The following is a 21,081-nucleotide window of genomic DNA, read 5'->3' as shown; positions in this document are numbered from 1 at the left end:
GGTCTGCACGAAAACTGCCCATGTGTGTTGATAGGTGACGCTGTCGCGTAGTTGGCGTGCCTTCCGGGGTTGAGTGCGTGGAGGGTCGTAGCGGTGAGGCCTCTGCGAACCAGAGGTCCTAGCGCTGGCCACGGTCAGGTCGCTAACGGGCGCAGACGGGCTTGCCTTCGCCGCCATTATGTAGGGGAGGGACGAGTAGCTGGGAGATGGGAGCGGGTGGTCAGGGGGAGGGGTTACGGGTGGACACGGAACATCAGAGAAACGGCGGGTGGGAAGAGGGCAGACTGAGGTGGTTCAATGAGAGAGAATCACGGGGTAAAATAGTGACAAGGTGAAGTAATTCACACCAGGCAAGTAATGCAGTAAAAATAAACAACAGTGAGGCAGGTGGAACGGAGAAAAATGAACACAGTGAGGCAGGTAACAGCGGGAGAAAAATAAAACACAGTGAGGCAGAGAAATCGGTAAACAGAATCGGGTGGGATCAAACCCTGCACGTAGGGGCTGGCAGGCGACACAGCACAGCGGAGCCTGCTTTTTTTTTTTTAAATAGTACTATGTAGATGATCATTGCTCAGGCCCCTCAGATGACTCCGGTCACCAGGAGCCTGGAGACCGACCGAGAGAGCGGATGATTGCACCCACAGAGTTCATTAAAAATGTCCAAATGTTTTGTTTTTATTAACACTATTCAGTTAAATAAATAGCACAGTGAGTGGGCCGAAGCTCAGGGCATTATGTGGAGCCTCGCACATCACAGAGCTGCACCTTGAAGCCCCTGTTGAGGAGCCACCACTGGTTTATGGTGGAACTGAATGATGTAAAAGTTCCACCTGGAGGAGGTCTAGGACTACAGCAAGCAAGCCTCTAGAAGCCTGTTGTCGAAGTACAGAAATAGAGGGCTCTCCCGACCTCCTAAGATGGACAGCATGAAATGCGTTACTTACCTGTAATTGCAGTTATCCAGTGTTGGTATCTTTCATAGATTCACATGCCTGAATCATTCCCAGTCGTCGGGATGGGAGTCCCCGGTATATAATAAAAGTAATGTCTCACTAGACATATAAAGAGATAGGCCAAAGGCCTCACATTAGTAACATATCCAGGTCCTTTTGTAATGAGGACCAAACTCTAGAGAACAACCAATCAGCTATCACCACCCTCTGGAACCTTCCTGGAAGGAGCTCTAGTCCCTCAGGTTTTCGTAAGCACAGTGCTAAGTAAATGTATCACTGAGAGAACCAGGGGAGCCCTTCCAGGGGAGGTTGGTGGGTTGCATGGTAATCTATGAAAGATACCAACACTGGATAACTGCAGTTACAGGTAAGTAACGCATTTCTTATTCAGTATTAGGGTATCTTTCATAGATTCACATGCCTAAATCAGAATAGCAAGCAATGATAGGCACAATTCGGATGGAACAGAATGCACAAATTCATCAGATAATAACATATCAATGCGAAAGCAGAGAAGTAACAAAGTTCAATCAAAAGAAAACAATAGAAAACACAATGGAGAAATGTGCATGTAAAGAAAAGGATGGTGGGATGAAAAGAAGGCTCACCTCTATTGAAATAGATGACGTAACACCGCCTGTCCCACTGCAGCATCCTTCATGAGTTGCGTATCCAAGCAGTAATCCTTGGTAAATGTATGTGGCGTCTTCCATGTCGCCGCTCTGCAAATGTTTGTGATAGGCACACCCGCAAAGAGTTCCATGGAGGTAGAAATCGCCCTAGTGAAATGGGCATGAGCTGTTGAATGCAAGGGATGGCCTGCTTGCTGGTGACCGAAAGTAACAGCGGCCGAGATCTACATCTACCTAGAAATACTCTGTTTAGTAAGTGGGAAAGCTTCGAGGTAGACTGTAAACCACAAAGAGTTGGTTGGATTTGCGAAACGTCTTTGTCCTGTCAAGGTAGAATTTAAGGCAGCATTTAAGATCCAGTGAATGCAGAGCCCTTTCTGCCGCCGTTTGAGGATTCGGAAAAAAGGTTTGTAAGACTATAGGCTCATGGAGGTAAAAGTCTGACGGGACCTTGGGTACAAACTTGGGATTAGTCCGAAGTATAACCCTATAATGTTTGAATTGAAGAAAAGGGTCTTGAATTGAGAATGCATGAAGTTCGCTTACTAGCCTTGCAGACGTAAGGGCTAGAAGCAGTGCCGTTTTCCAAGAGAGAAACTTGAGTGGCTCTGTGCATCGGTTCAAAAGGGTGTTTCATAAGCTGAGCAAGAGCGATGTTGAGTTGCCAAGTTGGAGGTGGAGACTTCACGGGAGGGAAAGTCCAAAACAGACCCTTGAGAAATTGTTTAATCAGCCTATGTGACCAAAGAGAAGGACCCGTAGAAGATCTCCTGAAAGAAGATATTGCTGTCAGGTGAACCTTAATAGAGGCGTGAGCCAGACCTGAAGTTGCCAGATGGAGAAGATAAGGCAATATTTGTTCTGGAGAAGAAGTGAAAGGATGTATATTCGCAGACTTACACCAGATGCAGAATCTTTTCCATTTCAAAGAATAGGTTTTGTGTGTACTGTCAGCCCGTGCCAGAACCGCCCTGCAGTCTGGAGGAATCTCTAGGCCATGGAACTCTCGGAACTCAGGAGCCAAGCCAATAATTTGAGAGATGCTGGATCCGGATGTCGGACTTGTTCCCGGTCCATTGTGAGGAGAGAGGGAAAAGATTTCAACGGAATTGGTGGTTCCAGGGAGAGAAGATGTAGCTCTGTGAACCAATGGTGGCGAGGCCACGCTGGTGCGATCAGGATTAGCATGCAGGGTTCTGCCTTCAACTTTCTGAGGACCCTGGGAATCAGGGGAAATCAGTGGAAAAGCGTAAGCAAAGACGTTGAACCATGCTGTCGAAAGTGCATTCCCTAGCGACCCCCGTTGGGGATGCCAGCTTGCCAAGTTTCGGCATTTGGCATTGTGCTGGGTGGCAAATAGATCCAAGAGAGGTGTGCCCCATTGAGAGAATATGCCATTGAGAACCTGCTGGTTCAATTCCCATTCTTGACATGTTGTTTGTTGCCTGCTCAGTGAATCAGCCAGCACATTGTCTGTTCCTGGGACATACTCCGCTCTGAGGGAAATGTTGTGTTGAAGTAACCAGTTCAAGATCTTTTGAGATTCGCAAGAGAGTGGCAATGAACGAGTACCCCTCCCTGCTTGTTCAGGTAGTGCAGTGTTGTAGTATTTTCCGTTCGGACAAGCACTAGAGAACCTTTGATCCTGGGAAAAAACGCCAGGAGGGGGAGATAAACAGCCCGTAGCTCGAGGAGGTTTATGTGAAGTTCCCGTTCTGAAAGAGACCACTTCCCGCTGATCCGAAGTTCCTGGAGGAATGCTCCCCAACCTTCCAGGGACGCATCTGTCGGGATTATATGCAGACAGGCTTGAAGCAAGAAAGGCAGGCCTTGAGAAAGATTCTGTGGACGAGTCCACAACTGCAGAGCAGTGACCATATGGGGGGGTCACCTGAACGACATCGAAGGATTCTTCGGCTTGAATCCACTGATCGGATAGTGACTCTTGGAGAGGGCGCATGTGGAGGAGACAGTAGGGAACCAGCAGAATACAGGATGACATCATCCCCGAGAAGAGATTTGAACAGGCGCTCTGTGAGAAACTTCCTGGCTTTTATGCAGTTCGCTAAGTGAAATAGTTTGCACTGTCGCTCTTGTGATGGGAAAGCTTTCCTCTGGTTTGTATCGAGAATAGCACCCAGAAAAGTTACCCGTTGAGACGGTTGCAGGATGGATTTGTCTGGATTGAGAGTAAGTCCCAAGCGACTGAAAAGCTGCAGACAGGCGTTGGAGGATCTACTGCACCGTCCAGAGAAGGTGCCTTGACGAGCCAGTCGTCGATAGGGAAAAACCACTTCAGAAAGGCACCTTGTGAAGATGCAAGGGGCTGACTGGAGTCCGAAGGGCAGGACTCTGAATTGGTAATGTCTGCCTGCCACAGCAAACCTCAGAAATTTCTTGTGATTCTTGTGGATAGGGATATGGAAATAGGTATCTTGAAGATCCAAAGATACCATGAAGTCGTTTGCATTGAGAAGTTGGAGCACTTCTTGAATGGTAACCATGCGAAACGATTGTTTCTTTAAGAATTTGTTGAAACTTCTCAAATCTAGAATCGGCCTCCATTTCTTCTCCTTTTTGCGCACCGAGAAAAAACTGGAGTAAAAACCTTTCCCCCGCTGGCGAAGGGGAACCCGCTCTATAGCATCTTTCTGGAGCATTAGTGATTTTTCCAGAAGTTAAATGCGCAGATTCTTGTGAAGTATAGGTCGAGGAGGGGTCTGCGGAGGAATTTGAATGAACTCCAGTGAGTGCCCAAACTGTACCAGTTGAAGAACCCAACGGTCCGTTGTGATCTGTTTCCAATTGTGTAGGAAATGGGAAATTCTGCCTCCTATTCTGGAGGATGGAGAGGAAATGGAGACCGGTGGTAGAGAAAAGTCACTGACGCTGGGCAGAATAATTCTGTCGTCTGCCCTTCCCGCGAAAGGAGGACTTATTGTATTGAGATTGCTGCTGTTGGAACTGTGGCCGATATTGCTGGTTGGAGGAAGAATAGGAAGATCGATACTGGTGGTAAGTTCCCCTAGCGGAAGACTGACCTCTACCTTGTGAGCCTTTTTTTAAATTGAAGGGTTCCCAAAGCCCTGGCCATGTCCGTATCCTTTTTTATGTCCTGAAGGGCTTCATCAATATGAGTGCCAAAGAGCAATTGGCCATCATAAGGCATAACCAAAATCTTTGTCTGGATTTCCGGTCCGAATGTCATCGCCTTAAGCCAACCTTGACAGCGGAGGACCTCAGCCCCAGCCAATCGGCGGAAACCAGTAGAGGCGATATCCATCGCACAATCGATTTCGGGAGCCGAATGTTCGCCCTCCAACAAAATTTTCTTTGCCTCCACTTTGGAGTCGTCCGGCAGGTCCTCCAAGTATGGGGCAATGTCCGCCCACATCTGCCTGTTGTAGCGCCCCAACAATGCTAAGGAATTAGACGCACGCACTGTCAATGCAGACATGGAAGAAAAGCGCTTCCCAATGTTGTCCAGGTGTCTGCCCTCCCTATCTGGAGGGGCTGATGGCGGAGCAGAAGGGTTTTTAGATCGCCATTGAGCTGCCTGAGTGATGACTGAATCAGGCTTGGGATGTCCGGTAAGACAGGCGTGGTGTCTGGAGCTAAGTACTTTTTATCCAAACGAGGCAATACTGGGGAGACCGTAGAAGGATTTTGCATGATTTTAATGCCTTGATCCCAGATGTAGTCTGATTGGCACAGATCTCACCGATTTTTTAAAAGGTTCCTTGAAGTCATACAAGAAACAGTCCTGCTGGTAAGAAGGCATAGGGATTTGGAAACGCTGTGCAGCCCTTTCCAAAACGTTGGGAAAACCCCCAAAATCTTCAGGAGGCGAATCTGCTTCAGGAGGCACTGGAGAAGCCGGAAAAGGGATGACGTAGTCGTCCCACTCATCAGGAGTTGATTGGGAACCTCTCCCTCCTCTTGTTGGTCATCCTCCTCATCATCCGTGGAAGGGGGAGGTGGTAACGTAACAGGTATAGCCGGAGGTGGAACCTGTAACCGTGGAGGCGGAGAGAGAACTGGAGTAGAAGACGGAGCAGAAGTTGGGAACCTCTGCTTGTAGTCAGAAATCAAAAATTGGAGGTCAGAAACCAAAGACTCAGGGAGACAAACCATGGGTTGTTGGCGAAGATGGCTGTCATCTGGATAATATGCCTGATCATCTGCATCTTGCTAGTCATAGTCCGAGTCCTCCTGGTACTTTACATGAATTTCGGAGAGACTTGTTGCAGCCCTGACAATGCTGCCCTCATCTGAATCCTCGTCCAAAAGTTGAGACAGAGGTAATGGCTGGACCCTGCTTAGTGATGTAAGGGAAGCCGTCAGCTTTCTTTTAGTACCCTTGAGGTGAACATAAGCACTGTCCACCGTTGATTTTGGTGTCGTCGACGAGGCCGTCGTCGACGAGGAAACACCAATGGACACAACCGATGATAGCGTCGACGAAGTCCCCGTCGACGAAGTCCCCGTCGACGGAGTCGTCGTCGACAAAGTCACCATCGTCGACGATGGGAGAGACGTCGATGGAACACCCCTCGTCGACGTACTCGTCAATGCGCTAGTCGACAAGCGTGGCGTTGACACGGTCTTGGACGTCGACGATGATTTTTTAATTTTGATCGTCGACAACAATGGAACAACAGCGTCGACGATGACGACGTCGTCTACGAGTGTGATGCTGACGACGCCAAGAGTGTAGAGACTGTCGTCGTCTACGAGGTTACTCCCACAGCTGTAGGAGATTGTCGTCGAGGCCACCATCGACGAGATGGTCGTCGACGGGGCTGAAGCAGGCTTTTTAAAAGTGTGTACAATTCTCAGCAAAGGATCCTTGTGTGGCAAAGCCTTAAGTGGTGCCTCTGAAGACTTTTTCTACGTCTTCTTTTGAGGGGGCTGCGAAGAAGGACCTGGAGAAGCATCTCTGGACCTTTTCTGTGAGGTTCTTGAAGACTTTGTTGAACCCTCACTCTCCTCAGAGGAAAAGGGGTATCCTTAAGCCTCTGCCGCCAAATAAACAGCCGTCCCTCACGGTCTTTAAGAGTCTTAGATGAAAAGATACGACATACCTTACAGTCTTTGAAGGAATGGTCCGGATAGAGACAGTAGAGGCAGTCTTTATGCTGGTTGTCGACATGCAGTCTCTTCTTATTGCAGGAAGCAAAGGGCCTAAAAACGGGCCTTTCTTAGGAGTGTCTGACATGAAGACAGAGTAGACTTCACTCAGAAGAAGTAATTGTGAAGAAAAATACACTTGAATTCCAGAAGCAAGGAAAAACTGAGTAGAGCTCAGTGGAGACTCCCTTAGCACGACGTGCGATAGAAAATCTGAGGGACTAGAGCTCCTTCCAGGAAGGTTCCAGAGGGTGGTGATGGCGGATTGGTTGTTCTCTAGAGTTTGGTCCTCATTACAAAAGGACCTGGATATGTGACTAATGTGAGGACTTTGGCCTCTCTCTTTATATGTCTAGTGAGACATTACTTTTATTATATACCGGGGACTCCCATCCCGACGACGGGGAATGATTCAGGCATGTGAATCTATGAAAGATACCCTTGTGGAGAGATCCAAGACAGGTACATGAAAAGATCTGTCCAGGTAGGACATTCAGGCTCCTAGGGCCAGGGTAGATATGATCACAGCCAAAGTGAGCATTTTGAATTTGTCCTTCCACAGGAAGGCTGCAGGGGTGGGGGAATCTTATCGCCCGACGCCCGAACCATGTTGATTTTTATGACGGGCAAGAAGATTTACTGTCTATTTTGTCCGAGGGACAAGTAGAGATTAACTCACATCAATAATAAACTATCTGTGAGCTGTGTGAGTTAAATGCTTAAATTGGTGGTTTCGGAAAGGAGACGCCAGTGCTAGCGAAACCGCACGAGGCTCCGAGCCGGGTGGACCGGACAGTCAACAAACCCGGGCAGAGAACACTGAGCTGGGAGCCGCGCGCCTGGGAAGGGAGAGGGGGTAGGAGTAAGTGTGTGTGTGAGGGGGGGGGGGGGGGGGGGGGGGGGGCGGAAACTACGAATTAGTATTAGTTCTGGAAGAAAGTGCGAGGATAAGAGGAAAGAGGAGTAGCCCAAAAAGGGACTAAACGATGGACAGAGTACGAGATGCGAAAACAAAAGACGGGAGGCCGTTAAGAGAGGAAAAAGGTAATACGGGTGGTGGGGACAAAAAGGTGAGGCAGAGCAGAAGAGGGGCGAGGAAAAACCGCAAAGGGAACACAGGATAAAACTGTAAGTGGAGTGAAAACGTAACGGGGGCCGAGTGAGGGGGAGAGAGAAAGTGAGGGGGAGAGAGCGCGTGAGGGAGAGCGCGCTTGGAAGCCTTCGGAACGAAAGCGCTCCTACATTTTAGCAAAAAGTTCCTTTTGGAAAGAGTGTTTGCCTCCGAAGCAGGGGTATTCTTGCACCGTGAGACTGTGGGGGAGGAGTAACACACAGGTGTATTCCTGCAAAGGTACATACACCACAGGGAGTATTCTTGCACAGGGAGTATCTCATTTACATCAAGACTGGAAGTGGGACGCACAATATTCATCCCTGTGCGACTATGAAAGGCACTCGCTCGCTGCAGAGTATCCCTTCCCCCGGGGGCACACAGGGGTATTCCAGCGCAGTAAGAGGATGGGGAGGGGTTGCTGGAGCATCCTTTCATAGTAAGGGGTGGAGGAGTAACTAGAGGATCCTTTCACGGTGGGGGGCAGCTTATCCTTTCACATGGAGTTGTACAAACATGAGTAACCCAGTCTGGTCTGTGTTACTGGCGGGCTTGGCAGGCCCGGCAGCTCAAATGCAGATTATCGGCACTTCGGAAGTTCGGAAGTTTTCCGCTCTGCATATCAAATGACGACCAGAAAGAGCCGCTCTCTACAATCCCGCCAAAGTCATCACGTAAAATCCGGGAACGGGTGTTGGGTCTCTGCTGTCTGAAGCTCCTCACACGTGAGGAGAACATGAGGGCATCATCCAGGGCCAGGGGAGACTGAAACCCGGCATAAGGAAATGGATATGCGGCATGTAACAGCATAGCGGGGGGCGGCACCCCCGCCTCTGCTCTCATGAGAAATCGCCAACACCCCTCCCCCACTTTTCAGCGCGGCCGCAGGGCGGGAAAGGCACATACCGCCACGGGAATCGGAGCAGCACTGATCTGACTGGCTTTAACTAAGGCTCTGGACTGCAGCCTTCCATTGAGGGTTTCTTTACTGTGACTGGTGGCCAGAAGCAACCACTGATGCTGGTGTTGAGAGCGCGCCTCCCCCCAACGACTTATACAACTGGCAAAATGGTCAATCCTCGGGTCAGCACGGAGCCGTGGTTACACTGGGAACATCCAGGGGATGCACACTAGAGGAGCAGCAAGCAGCACACAAGTAGTCACTAAAGCGGGTACGCTGCAAAGGGAGTTGCCCTGTCTTCCCTCTACATGCAAGTCTCAGGTCAGTGTGTCATACATGCCAACATTTCAGAAGAGCAAAGCTGGACATTTTTTAGAAAAAAAATCGGGAGAATGGGGCCTTGAATCGGGTTACTGTCATGTATGGGCTTTGAAAGTGAGCTGCTGCAGCATCGGACATTTGAAACGCAAATGCACTTTTTTTTTCTTACCTTTCAGAAGCATGGAGCACAATGGCAGGCAGAGAGAGGGTGACGCAAGTGTTGTGCACTGGCCTGGCAGGTTGCTGGCAGTGCATACACCAACCCCCCCGTGTGTTAGCCCGGGCTGAGACAGCTTCCCGGGTACACACACAGCCGCCCCAGAGTACGTCAGAGGTCTTTAAAAGACCATTCGCTTGTTAATACGGGTTTGTTGGTTTTTCACCCCTTCTAGAGCTCCCGCATCGCCACTCTGACTATTGCTGGAAGAATTAGCACGTTACACATTACCAAGCCCGGTCAGCTGAAACCCCGAGGACTCAGCCTTCTGGATGCTTGAATCGGGAGGCTGGAGACTAGCCTTGAAATCGGTAGTCTCCCGCCTGAATCAGGACGGTTGGCATGTCTTTTTTTATTGATTTTTTTGTCCGGTGTGTAGTCTGTTGTGACGGCCCCTCATGTTAATACTACCCCTTCTATTCCTGATAATAAGCCCCTCATTGGCTCAGCCCCGCCCCATAATTATAACCACTTTAGCTTGGTTTAAGTCTTGTCTCTGGCTCTGAGAGAGGGGTAAAACTCATATATATATGCAGTCCCTGGCTTGGCTAGTCAGTCTCACTATTCCCTCTACGTATATTGCTCAGCTCGACAGTGGCTCAGACAGGAATTATAGTCCTGGCTCACGAAAAATTAACTAAGGATGCCACAGGTGGGCTTAAGGCACCTGTTGATTCTCTTGATTGTGGGGACAGGTTATTTTCGTTATCTGATGTTTCAGAGGCTTCTGGGCCTGAAGATGAAGTGGCAGTTACAAGCTCTGCAGTCTCAGAGAATAGCAGCAGTAGCTCACCTGAGAATGAGAGCACCACGGTTAATCCATTGGAAGGGGGACAAACCTTTTAAATCAACTACTGGGTCAAGCAGGAAGCCAGCGGCATCTGCGCTTAAGTGGGACTATTCGGGTAGCAAAAAGTCTCTCATGAGCCACCCCAGGACACAAATTGATTTTAAATTAGCGCATGCTGATTAATCAACTATAATTAAAGCTGCTAAAAGTGGCAAAAGTGTGCATTGTATTATATTATTAGTCATGTGCTGGAATCTGCAATTTTACAGTGAATGCACACAAACTATGCAGGGAGATATTTAGTATTTTCAATTTCAGTTTGCATTTTTGGTACTTTCGCCCAGAATAATCAAGTTCAGAGCGGGTCTGTCACACAGAGTATTGACTGTGTCTTGATTTTGAGGTTATTTGCTTTAAATATATGTAGGTTAGTGGGTTTTAGGTTTCTGAGGCCCCCTTTTGTTGTGTTTTGCTGTTTATTCTGATTTCCTCAGCCTCTCAGGGTGTTGGCCTACTGCAGTCAGGGGTGAAAGATGCTTCTATAAACCAGAATATTGGGGGTTAAACCAAATTTCTCTTTCTGCCCGGAATAAACCAACCCCTGCCTACTTGCTAAGAAAAGTGAACCCATAATCTTACAGATGCCTCCCGTTTGTCTTGTATCTTTCAGTCGTTAGTCGCTAGTCGCTATAGTCCCTTCTGATCACATTCATTTTTCCTTCTGCCGCTCACTCCCTGCTTTGCGCCTCAACTCCTGTTCTACAAACCTGACCACCTCTCTTCCCAGCATACTCTTTGCACACTTCCTTGCATTCTTGTACACTACTTCATCACTGTAGCCCCCCCCCCCCCAAACTCCATTTCGGGTCCCACATATTTCCACTCTATGAACTCACTGCAACCACCATCTGTCTCTTTTCTTCTGGCTAGTAAGTCTGCCACCAGTGTCTTTTATGCTACATGCTCACGAGCCACAGCATTACTCTCCCCTAGGGGCTTAGAACATGTAGTGAGTTGGAGACAAATGGGCCAAGCATGACACCTGTATTCTGTGTAGTGGATGAATAGGGCATGGAACCTGTGGCCTGTAATATGAGAGAGAGAGAGAGAGAGAGAGAGAGGGGATAACACTATTCGGTCTGTATTGAGAGAACTGGTAACATGAAGCATACAGTGTGAAGGAACAGAAGCAAAGGGTGATGGGATGGAGCCTACGATGAGTCAGTGGAAGGGTTATGGACTGTAATTGAGAGGAAAGGAGATGTGTTTTGCCTTTATGGTGAGAGGAATGTGGAAGCTTATAGGTTGCTGTAAAGGGATTTGCGTGGTTGCTTACTACTGATGGGCAGAAGCGGAGGGCAACTTTACTTAGGAGGGTGTAACCGATTTAGTAAAAGCAGCAGCTAAATTATTTAGGGTAGTAAAGGGGACAAGTGGATTTTATTACAGGACAAGAAGATTTCTGTAGCACTTTGTCCCTTGGACAAGTAATTTTTTTCAAAAATTCCACACCCCTGGGAAGGCATTTAGAGGCTGGATAGTCCTGAGGACCCTGTTCTTTTTAAGAAAAGAAAGAAGTAGCATAACAACCCTCACCTCTCCCCGAATCTGGTACCAATATGCTGGCTCCCTTAGCGAGTAAGAAAAGTACCTTCTACAGCAGGATGGGCAGTTGCGCCTTTAAATTAGTTGTATTGTGGGGAGGAAATGAAAGGCAAGATGTGCTCCCCTTCGACAAATTGCAAGACCATTCTATCAGACTTGATAGATTGCCAACCTAGGAGGAAATAATGAATTCTGCCTCCTTTGTGTTGGGCGTGAGTTACTGAGGGAAAACTAAAACTGATTTGGTATCTGCTGCAGCAGGGGATGAGGAGTTGGAGGAATGACGACCCTACTGTCCTGTGCAATGTCTGGAGGTGCCACGTTCGCAGCCCTGAAAAGGTTGAATGGTTTGTTCTACCACTAGCTGGGAAAGCTGCCAGTGGCTATAGGCTATCCCTTAAAAAAGGCTGTTAATTTGTGAAACTGATGGGGAAATTATCCTGCATGAGTCTAACGAGCAAGCGTGGCCCTACAGGCTTTAAACCTTTCCAGCACAGTCAGCTTCCTCTACATAGAGTCTAGACCCATTACAAGGGCATGTCCATCAGCAATGCTTGCATGTCGGCAGAAAATCCAGTTGAACTCATCCAGGTGTACCTTTGAATTGCAACACTAATACCAACTGACTTGCCAGTAAAGTCCATGGTGTCCAGGCCTATGCGGATAACCTAATTCGCCACTTCCTGCCCGTCACAGATTATCTGAGCCATGGAAGCCCGATAGGCTACTGGGACTGCCAGCAAGATCTCACAGGCCATGTAACATATGGCATGCATGTAGTGGACTGACAGGCAGACTGCGCTTATGGACCTGTAGTGAAGATCGTTATCTACATATGTACAATGCTAAGTTAGCACAACCGTGTTAGATGTTAGAAAGCCATCTTGCCGCTTTTGCTGCTTTTGCACGACACTGTAGTCACATGTTATTAAAATGAGAAATGCTTACTCGACTTTGCTTCACATGAGAACTGTCTGTTGTTAACATCCCAAACAGTGAGCAGCGACCTTGGTCTGTACACAGTGTAAAAGAAACAGTCTGGGTCGCTAGACGGTGCATGTTTGAGTTCAGGTTGATCGGCCCACTAGTTTAGCCAGAACACGCACGCAGCTGCAAATACCTGAAAGTCGAGTGCTTGTAATATTGCAGTGTTACATGTTTTCATTACATTCGGAAGAAGAGCGTTCCTAGGAGCAGAGCATAGCTGATCCTGTGATGTGAACTCTCTGAGCTGATCTTTACGGTATGGGGTTCCCCATTCAAGCTAGGAGACCTTTTATTAGTCTAATAATACTATTAAGTGTGTTAGAGAAAGGAAGGTGGCTTAGATCCACTGTCATTTTAGTATGATTGCTCCTTTCATTTTCTATGGTATTGTAACTATGCTGATGGTTTTGATTTTAATCGTTTGTCTGCTAATGTTAGCCAAACTGCTGCATCTTAGGACACGAGGTTTATAAAATAAACTCTTTAAACTTTTACTGTGTCTGTTTATTCTGTTTTGGACTGGTACAAGAATAATTACAAAAAGGTATTTCCGATTCCCACCATTCTGATTCCCACCATTCCTGAGAAATATACTAAGTCGCTTGTTCTGGGTTGTCTATACATTGGGACCGCCGAGCTAAACCTCGGATAACGAATGGGACACTGATGCTGGCCGGATAAGGGGATCTGGGTTCTGAGGTGAGTTTTTGGTACACCACAATTCACTGAGGGCCTGGGTTCCTGCGCATCGTTCTGCGCATAAGCAGAATCCCTGCAACAGACCATAGTATCAAAGTGGCAGAACAAAACATCAGTTTGCCAAAAGCATGAATCGCTTTGGATTTTCTATCCAGGGAACTGGCCAGAAAGGAGTTAGGATTTATCTTACTGGTCAAAGCCTGTGCAATGAGGCTTTCAATGGTGGACTGGTGAGGAAATCTGGATCACTAGGAGCTTCCTTGTGCCGCCTGGTTACTTGTGGACAAGAATATGGTTTTGACCCCATAGCCAACAAGGAATCCATGAGGACTTTGTGGTTGGAGAATTGCTGCCAAGACATTTGACTTAGTTTCAATAAAGGACAACTACAATACTAATATTCAGTACCTCAGCTGCCTTCCGAACCACCACCGAAAATGAGGCCCTTTCCTCTGTTGGTGGCTGAAGTGGCAAGCAGAAAGTGGTTCGGGACCACTACAAGTCAAAGTATAAGACATTATTAGTGTAATGAGTGGGAAGGAAGCCATCCCCCCACCGAATCACCATCAGTATCTTGCTGATAACTGCATTGTAGTAGATACATTGAGTTGGAATCCGGTAGCATGACAACTGGTTGGGCTTCAGTTATTTTCCAGCACAACATAGCACAAGCGAGGGCCAATGTTAGTTCATGTATGTCTGCATTAGATTATCGATACACATAGATTAAGCCGCTAATGACAATGATGTGGGCTGGAAGAGGCATGGAATGTGGTCCCAGAGTTAAAGCTTGCATCAGTGAACGAATGTGCCCATTTGCATTTCTCAAGAGGGATGGGGGGGGGTACACAGTAATAGGAGAACGCGGCGGATGTAACCCAACTGGAGGCTCCTGCGGTTCTATGGGGCCCAAAGGCACACCTGAGGAATTTGGAAGATAACACGTTATTTGCACCAAAGCCTCCTTGAGGGACTCTATGTGCTACATACCATGACTACAGCCTGGACAACTCTGACACATCAGAACCAGCTGAGGAATCTATTACCTGGCCGGTGATCACAACGGAATAAGGCTTAGATCTTGAAACCCTAATGCCTTCTCTTTAACAGGAGAGAGGTGTGATGGGGTTGAGCTCCGCTTTGCTTTCTAGTTCTTGCATTTGGACTTTGACTGACTAGAAGCTTCTGAGCGGGAAGAGGAGTGGTCCCTGCCTTGTAACCACGACAGGGACGGTGACTGAGTCCGATTTAGATTTCCGGGGACAGGTTACTGAGTCACAATGGAGACAGATATCACATCTGTCAAAATATAAACCCCATAGGATATAATGGGATTTATATTTCGGCGGACGTCATATTCGTCACCGTTGTGACGTAGTAACCTGTCAGCAGAAATCTAAATCAGGCCCTTAACCATGGATATCACGCAGGTCTTGTTCTCAGTCTACTGGTTATACTTGTACGATGTACATCTTAACCTCCGAGTCTTAGGTTGCCTTCTGGTCCATTCGGGTACATTGATCACAAGTCTTTAAATCGTGACCAGAGCCCGGGAACCAAAGATGCGCCTTAGTCGGATCCGTGACCAACACCTACTTGTAGTAGTCTCGGCACAGCTTAAAGCCAGTCGCTGTGGATGGGAACATAGTCCCTAACACACTGTGTGAAAACAATTTGGCAATGTCAAGCGATCAACAAAGATGCTACGGCTCCATGTCGGATGGTACGGACAGAAAAGAACTGATGTCAGCAAGCATTTATATGCAGATCTGCTCCATTATTTCCTAGAGCGGGTTAGAGCCAGCTCGGAACTGCACAATACTACCAATTGACACACAGGAGCAATGATGAAAACAATTATCTGGATCCAGTTTCATTTCCAGGGATATTCTCAAAGGGATGAATCTGCAGTTAGAAGTATCTAACAGATGCGGACAACCCTGAAGTTATTGCCTGGACCAGAATGAAACTGTCAATTTCATCTTAGGACTGGCTCATTTAGATCATGTTTCGAACCGTTCTATCTTATCTAATGCCACTGGTTACACATCTCTAAAAGAATTCAATTTAAAAACATACATTAGACAAAGCAGATCATTCTTCATGGCTGATATTTTTGCAGTCACAAAGGGTACCTTGGGAATGTCTGGCACAAATCCTCTGGAACGTGTTCCCCTCCAGCAATTAAGCTCAACCAAATCTTTCAAGTTTCAGTAAAGAGATTAGAACATGGCTTTCATCTACCAGTATAACAACTCTGATACCTTTTTCATTCGGATCTGACTCCAGTGGGGGGCAAACCCCTTGAACTCACTGTCCCATTATATAAAGCATATCCCTAGCCTAGTATTTATGAGAATGCATCTGCTTCTCCATAGATATGCGGACCTCTGCCAGGCACTCACTCACAGAAGCCACACTTACGGCTTGCAAAATGACACCTCCACTCTTGACATTTGTATGCTTCAAGTCCTAGCTAAAAATAAAAGAAACCTAGGGGTACTTTGACTCAGAGGTAACATCACTCCGTCAGATCAATAGGGATGAACTCATTTACAGGTGCCATTTCTCTGCAAGGTTCCACTATTCATCAGTCAGATTGAGTAATTCGAACTATTGGTTACGATTCAACTGTCTTAGTACTATGCAATCTATACATGCTCACCCAAAAACAAACAATACATTGAAGTGAATATAAGAAGGAAAGAGATACATTTGTCCTCATTTGGAAAAATTGCAAAGTTAGCTTAAAAGCTCTACATTGACTGGAGGAACCGTGAAGATCGAAGAGTACCAGGCACAGCCCATTAAGAAATAAGGGTAGAGTATACATTCAGGGACTGTGTACGCACTACAAATCAGCCAAGGCAGGTATTGCATGCCACCTTAAGTTCAATATACTAATGGACAAAATCCTCAGGACTAAAAAAAACAAAGCCAATGAACATACGGTTTCCACTAGACCCCCGACAGCCATGTCAGCCCTGAGAGCCCAACCAAACTATCTACATTTAAGGAAATTGCTGAAAACATTTCAAGCAGTGATAATGTCACAAACTGAGATGTAGTAACAGTGATTATGTGACAGGTGGATTCAAACTGTTGCAACAATGACATGCCTCAGTCACCTCAGCAACCTTCCAAGCTCACCACCCCTTGCAAACATCCTACCAGATCACCGATATTGGTTTCCTGGTAATCTTACATCCTTTTGCTAAATACTTTCCAGACTAGATAAACTTACACATGTATAATGTAGCATTTTAACAATACCCATCGCCACGGTTAAAAACTGCTTTGCTGCGCTAGCACTTTGAAAAGGCATCCAAAATTAAAATGAATTGCATTGTTGTTTTTCTCCACTGCTGTTGGTGGTACACAATGAGATTTTTCTGATTAAAGATGGGGTTTTTTGACGTCTCAGGATTTTCAGCGGGTGAAATGAGCATGAATTTGAACAGCATGCAGTGTTACTTTACATCTGGAATAGGTTTATTTCAAATATGAGAAAATAATGTAAAAATAAATTAACTTATTAGGAATAAGACGATTTACCAAGTTACACAAATATTACATAGTAGGAGATGGATGCTATGGGACAAATGATGGTTGAATAACACCTGCACCTATTCACAGCTACATTTATAAGTGGGTATTTATGTATATAGTTATCAGCAGATTATTTGTAGCAATTACATTTTGAGCTACTCCTGGAAAAGGAGCAGTACATTTACTTAAATTTATTTAGTAACCCATATTCTGGATGATCACCATCTCAGCCACTGCAGGGCCCTACACTTTCCCTCTGCAAACCAAAGCTCACCATTTCAAATTTGTCTCTCCGTGTGCCCTGTGATCTACAGGCGAAAACAAAACCCATGTATAACAAATCAATACAAATCTTTCATGGGGCTCAACAGTGAAAAGTTACCGTAAAACTTTCCAGTATGCATCAGTGACCCAAAATAAAGAAACTGTTGGAAAAAATGAAGTACAGATTCAAAAAGGAAATCAGAAATTCAGAAATATAAGAGGTCCTCATCCAGAACCGAAGGGTCACACAAGAGGATCATATTAACCATCCTCTGTAAAGAACAAACCATTACAAAGGATTCCAATAACTATCAGCTCATGAAGTCTTAGTAGAATATTAAGAAGGAATCAAACCTGCAAGTACTGGAGTTGGTTTGAATACAGTAAAGTGGTAGACTAGGTGGCAACTTGTGTTGCCTTGCACGTTTGATATTCTAGCGTAGGTAAGATACTTTCTTGGTCATGGCCCAATGAATAAAACAAAATATTTAAAAGCACTGCTTCATTCACTTGTGGCAGGTGGTAGATAACGCAAACTATACATACCAACAGAATATTTACTCGGATCTAGATACTCCAAAGAAGAAGTATTTCCAAAGCCTGGAACGCGAATATCCACTCCGTCAGGAGGACTGGTCGTTTTTGTAGTCCTGTTATACACCAACCTGAAAACAGAAACAGAGAACCCTAAATTAAGGACAACTATCAAAATCTCTTAAATATTAAATGTGTTGTTAGGTAAAAAGGAAAGGTTGCGTCCCGTGAAAATGAAGGTTCTACTGGTCCAGTGACTTTTGCTTTATCAGCTTTTAAAATGGGATGAGAACCAGCAATGTGGAAGCGCATTATAGAAGGAGGCCAAGAACCACATTTGGATATACATTCCTCACAGCACTAGGCATACCTGGAGGCTGTACACAAACATGTTGCATTACTTTTTAGGAGGACAACGGCTTTGGTGAACTTTTCGCAGAGGTCGGGCAAGAGGCCCCCAACGGAGATGCTCCAAATATATCGTGCCAAATGCGTAAGCATAGCGACATATGGGGCAGGTATCTGGGGATATGGTGAAGTGAATGAATTACAGAAAGTTGAGAATGCCTTTCTAAGATATTTACTGGCAGTTCCTCAAGGCACCTCAACATTTGTCACACAGAATTGGGAACTCCCTATATCACAGACACAATAAAGATACAACCTGCCTTACTATGGCATCGTATTTGGTCATCTCCAAAAACATAATTTAAATCGGGAGGTTCTGAAGGATAGCCTAGGTCTCGAGAATGCCTCAAAAATCGGGTGGCTTAAGTATGTAAAACATCTTTTAATTGACTTAGGTCTAGAAAATGACTATAAAAAAAACCACTCTGCTAGCCTTAATCCCTAGGAAAACTTTTAAAAAACAATGCATGAGCCACATGGAGGAGCGGAGATTCGCCGCAGAGGCAAATAAGCAAACAGTACAGAATAACCTAATGATGCAATCCAGCCTTGGCATTCAACCATATCGAACGATTATAAGTGGTAACGGTAGATTTGTGCTGACACGCTTTAGGCTGGATGTATTTCATCGCTTGGTTAGCTTCCCTAAAAAAAATGATTGGAGCAAACACCTTGCAAACTGCCCCTGCGATGAGGTCTCGCTGCAAACATCGATGCATGTGGTTCTATTTTGTAGATTCTATAAAGAACAAAGAAAAAAATGGATCAAACCAATTTTAAAAATTTGGGGAATGAGACCGCGTCACCCGGCCTACCTTGCACTAAAACTTTTAGATGCAGAATGTTTTACGAGGAATATAGCACAATACTTGAAATCTGTAATTAAGCAAAGAAAGTATATGTGAAGAATGTTTTGTTATGAACTCTGTACAGTGATTAACTTTTTAACTTTCTTTTTAAACGGACATATTTGCTTTTTCAAAGAATCCCCCGATTGTTTACAGTGTTTGTTTACAGAGCCTAATAACGGTGTCATGAAACTATTAATTGAAAATAATTTTTCACATATTATGTTTTAATGAGCTAAGAAATTGTTTTATTGTTGAAATTTGTGCTTTTATGGGTTTTTTTGTATCACCAAATGAAAACCGAATAAAGATAAATTGATTGAACTCAAGTTTTCCGGGGGTGGAGTACCAATACATGTCTCCTCCCAGCATACATGCTAAATTTATATATTTTTGTAGCAGTATATTAAAATATCTTGAGTATTACTTAAACTAAAAGAAGTAATACGCATTTGTAAAAATCTAACTCCAGGACCCAGAGGCTATGTTTTATTACAACCACAGCCTGCAAGACGGGGGAGAAAGACTGCATGTGAACCAAGCGCACCCATGCTGATTAAAAACAGATGGTTCCTGCGCGTCGCTGCTTGCTCCGGAGAGCAAAACGCTCTGGGAGTAAACCTTTGAAAAGAAGCTGGGACATCGACAAGCCTTTGGCCAATTGTGTACGGAAGCCAGACGCAAAGGCCAATAAATAGCATGTGAGCACAACATGCACGCGCTTTGAAGAAAGCTGAAGCGATTCCAAGAGGTCAATTTCCTATGCAGTGCATGCGTGCTGACATAGGTTTGACTTAAAAACAGGGGGACGGCAAATTTGCACCTAGTACTTCAATAAAGGGGCATGTACTAACAATAATAGGCAAAAACACAAATGTATATATTTATAACAGAACTAATGTTGGTCATAAGGTAAAGGCGGGACAAGTAAACGATAACGTTTTTTCTGGATAAGATAGGACAGAAGGAGCTTTACCCATCACACACCCTCTAAGTGTTGGATTTTTTGTAGTTCGAACACAGATATCCACTTATGAAAATTGCTAATGCTATACGTTGTAAGATCAGCACAATGATCTATGTATAAGAGCTTCAAACTACTTGCTAAGATGGAAGGTACGATCATCGAAACAGTTATGATTAAAGACAATTTAGGTTCAAGGCAGCCATCCTACCTGATGTTGTCAATCCAGCAGTCAATAAAGACTGGTAAAAGCAGCTCCAGGTTCAGCCAAAGAGTGAAGTAGGTATCAGTCTTCTTGGAGCAGAGGTAGTGCACCACGGATGGTTTGTCCAATTTTGCCTCCAACTGGTTACCCAAATCACCAGGCACTGCAATAAATACAATGAGATCAAGTAAGAATAATAAGGCATCATGTTAAATGCAATCCATTATCTTTTATGGGTATTTTTGACAGGGAATGTGAAAACTTTAATACATGCTTTCTTCAAAAGCAACTGAAATCAATGTGTGTCCATTCGGGGCCTGGTGGGACATCTTTAGCTCTTTGCTATGCTTGTGTAATAAAATGGATGCACATGAGCTTTAGGTTTGTCTCTTCCAGCCGGTCTGTGCTCTGTTGGAGTGCCAGTCTCATTGGGGGACCAGCCCATCTAGGCTGAGGTGATGGTGGTAGGTACACAAAGTGGTGCACAAGGCCAGCCTAAGTTAGCCATTGCTTGGTTGGCAGCGTCAGTCACTTTTTGGATCAGAACACAGGACAGCCTTTCAGTGACTGGAGAGCCAGACGTGGTAAGTGATTGCACTTTATCTCTTAATGCCAGTCTGCCTTGGGAACGGGTGGGCACCATCAGGGCAAAGGGTTTCGCTCAGGATAATTTGCAGCCACACTCAATTCTGTGCTGGAGACTTAAAGGCCGATCAAGAGATGTAGCATCCTAGTACACTGTGACATGAAGCCCAACCCTTTCACTGCCTCGCTTGCCCCCTCTCCCAGAACACACATCTGCACCCCCTTTGTGCCGAACCCTCAGGCAGCTACAACACAAATCACTAGTCTCCGGGCAGTTGGCAAGTTTTGACACTGAGATTTGGCATCTGCACAGCAGGCTGGTTCTTGGCATTGATATGTACTGCTCACAGCATAGTGTTAATGAGTGAATAAATT

The 21,081-nt window shown here is 45.7% G+C and overlaps 1 protein-coding gene across 1 annotated transcript in view; it reads right to left on the bottom strand.

The window, feature by feature from the left end:
* The window catches only part of PLA2G15 (phospholipase A2 group XV), a 155,804-nt gene that overhangs the window by 77,128 nt on the left and 57,595 nt on the right, over positions 1-21,081 (bottom strand). The window contains exons 2-3 of the mRNA XM_085639340.1: positions 20,128-20,284; positions 17,709-17,827 (exon numbers count right to left, since the gene is read on the bottom strand). Coding sequence (XP_085495466.1) covers positions 17,709-17,827; positions 20,128-20,284 — 276 coding nt within the window. The remainder of the gene's footprint in view (positions 1-17,708; positions 17,828-20,127; positions 20,285-21,081) is intronic.

Source organism: Triturus cristatus, chromosome 12 (assembly GCF_964204655.1).
Source record: "Triturus cristatus chromosome 12, aTriCri1.1, whole genome shotgun sequence".
NCBI lineage: Eukaryota > Metazoa > Chordata > Amphibia > Caudata > Salamandridae > Triturus > Triturus cristatus.
The sequence above is the reverse complement of the archived record's forward strand: the minus strand, read 5'-3'. Positions and strand labels throughout refer to the sequence as shown.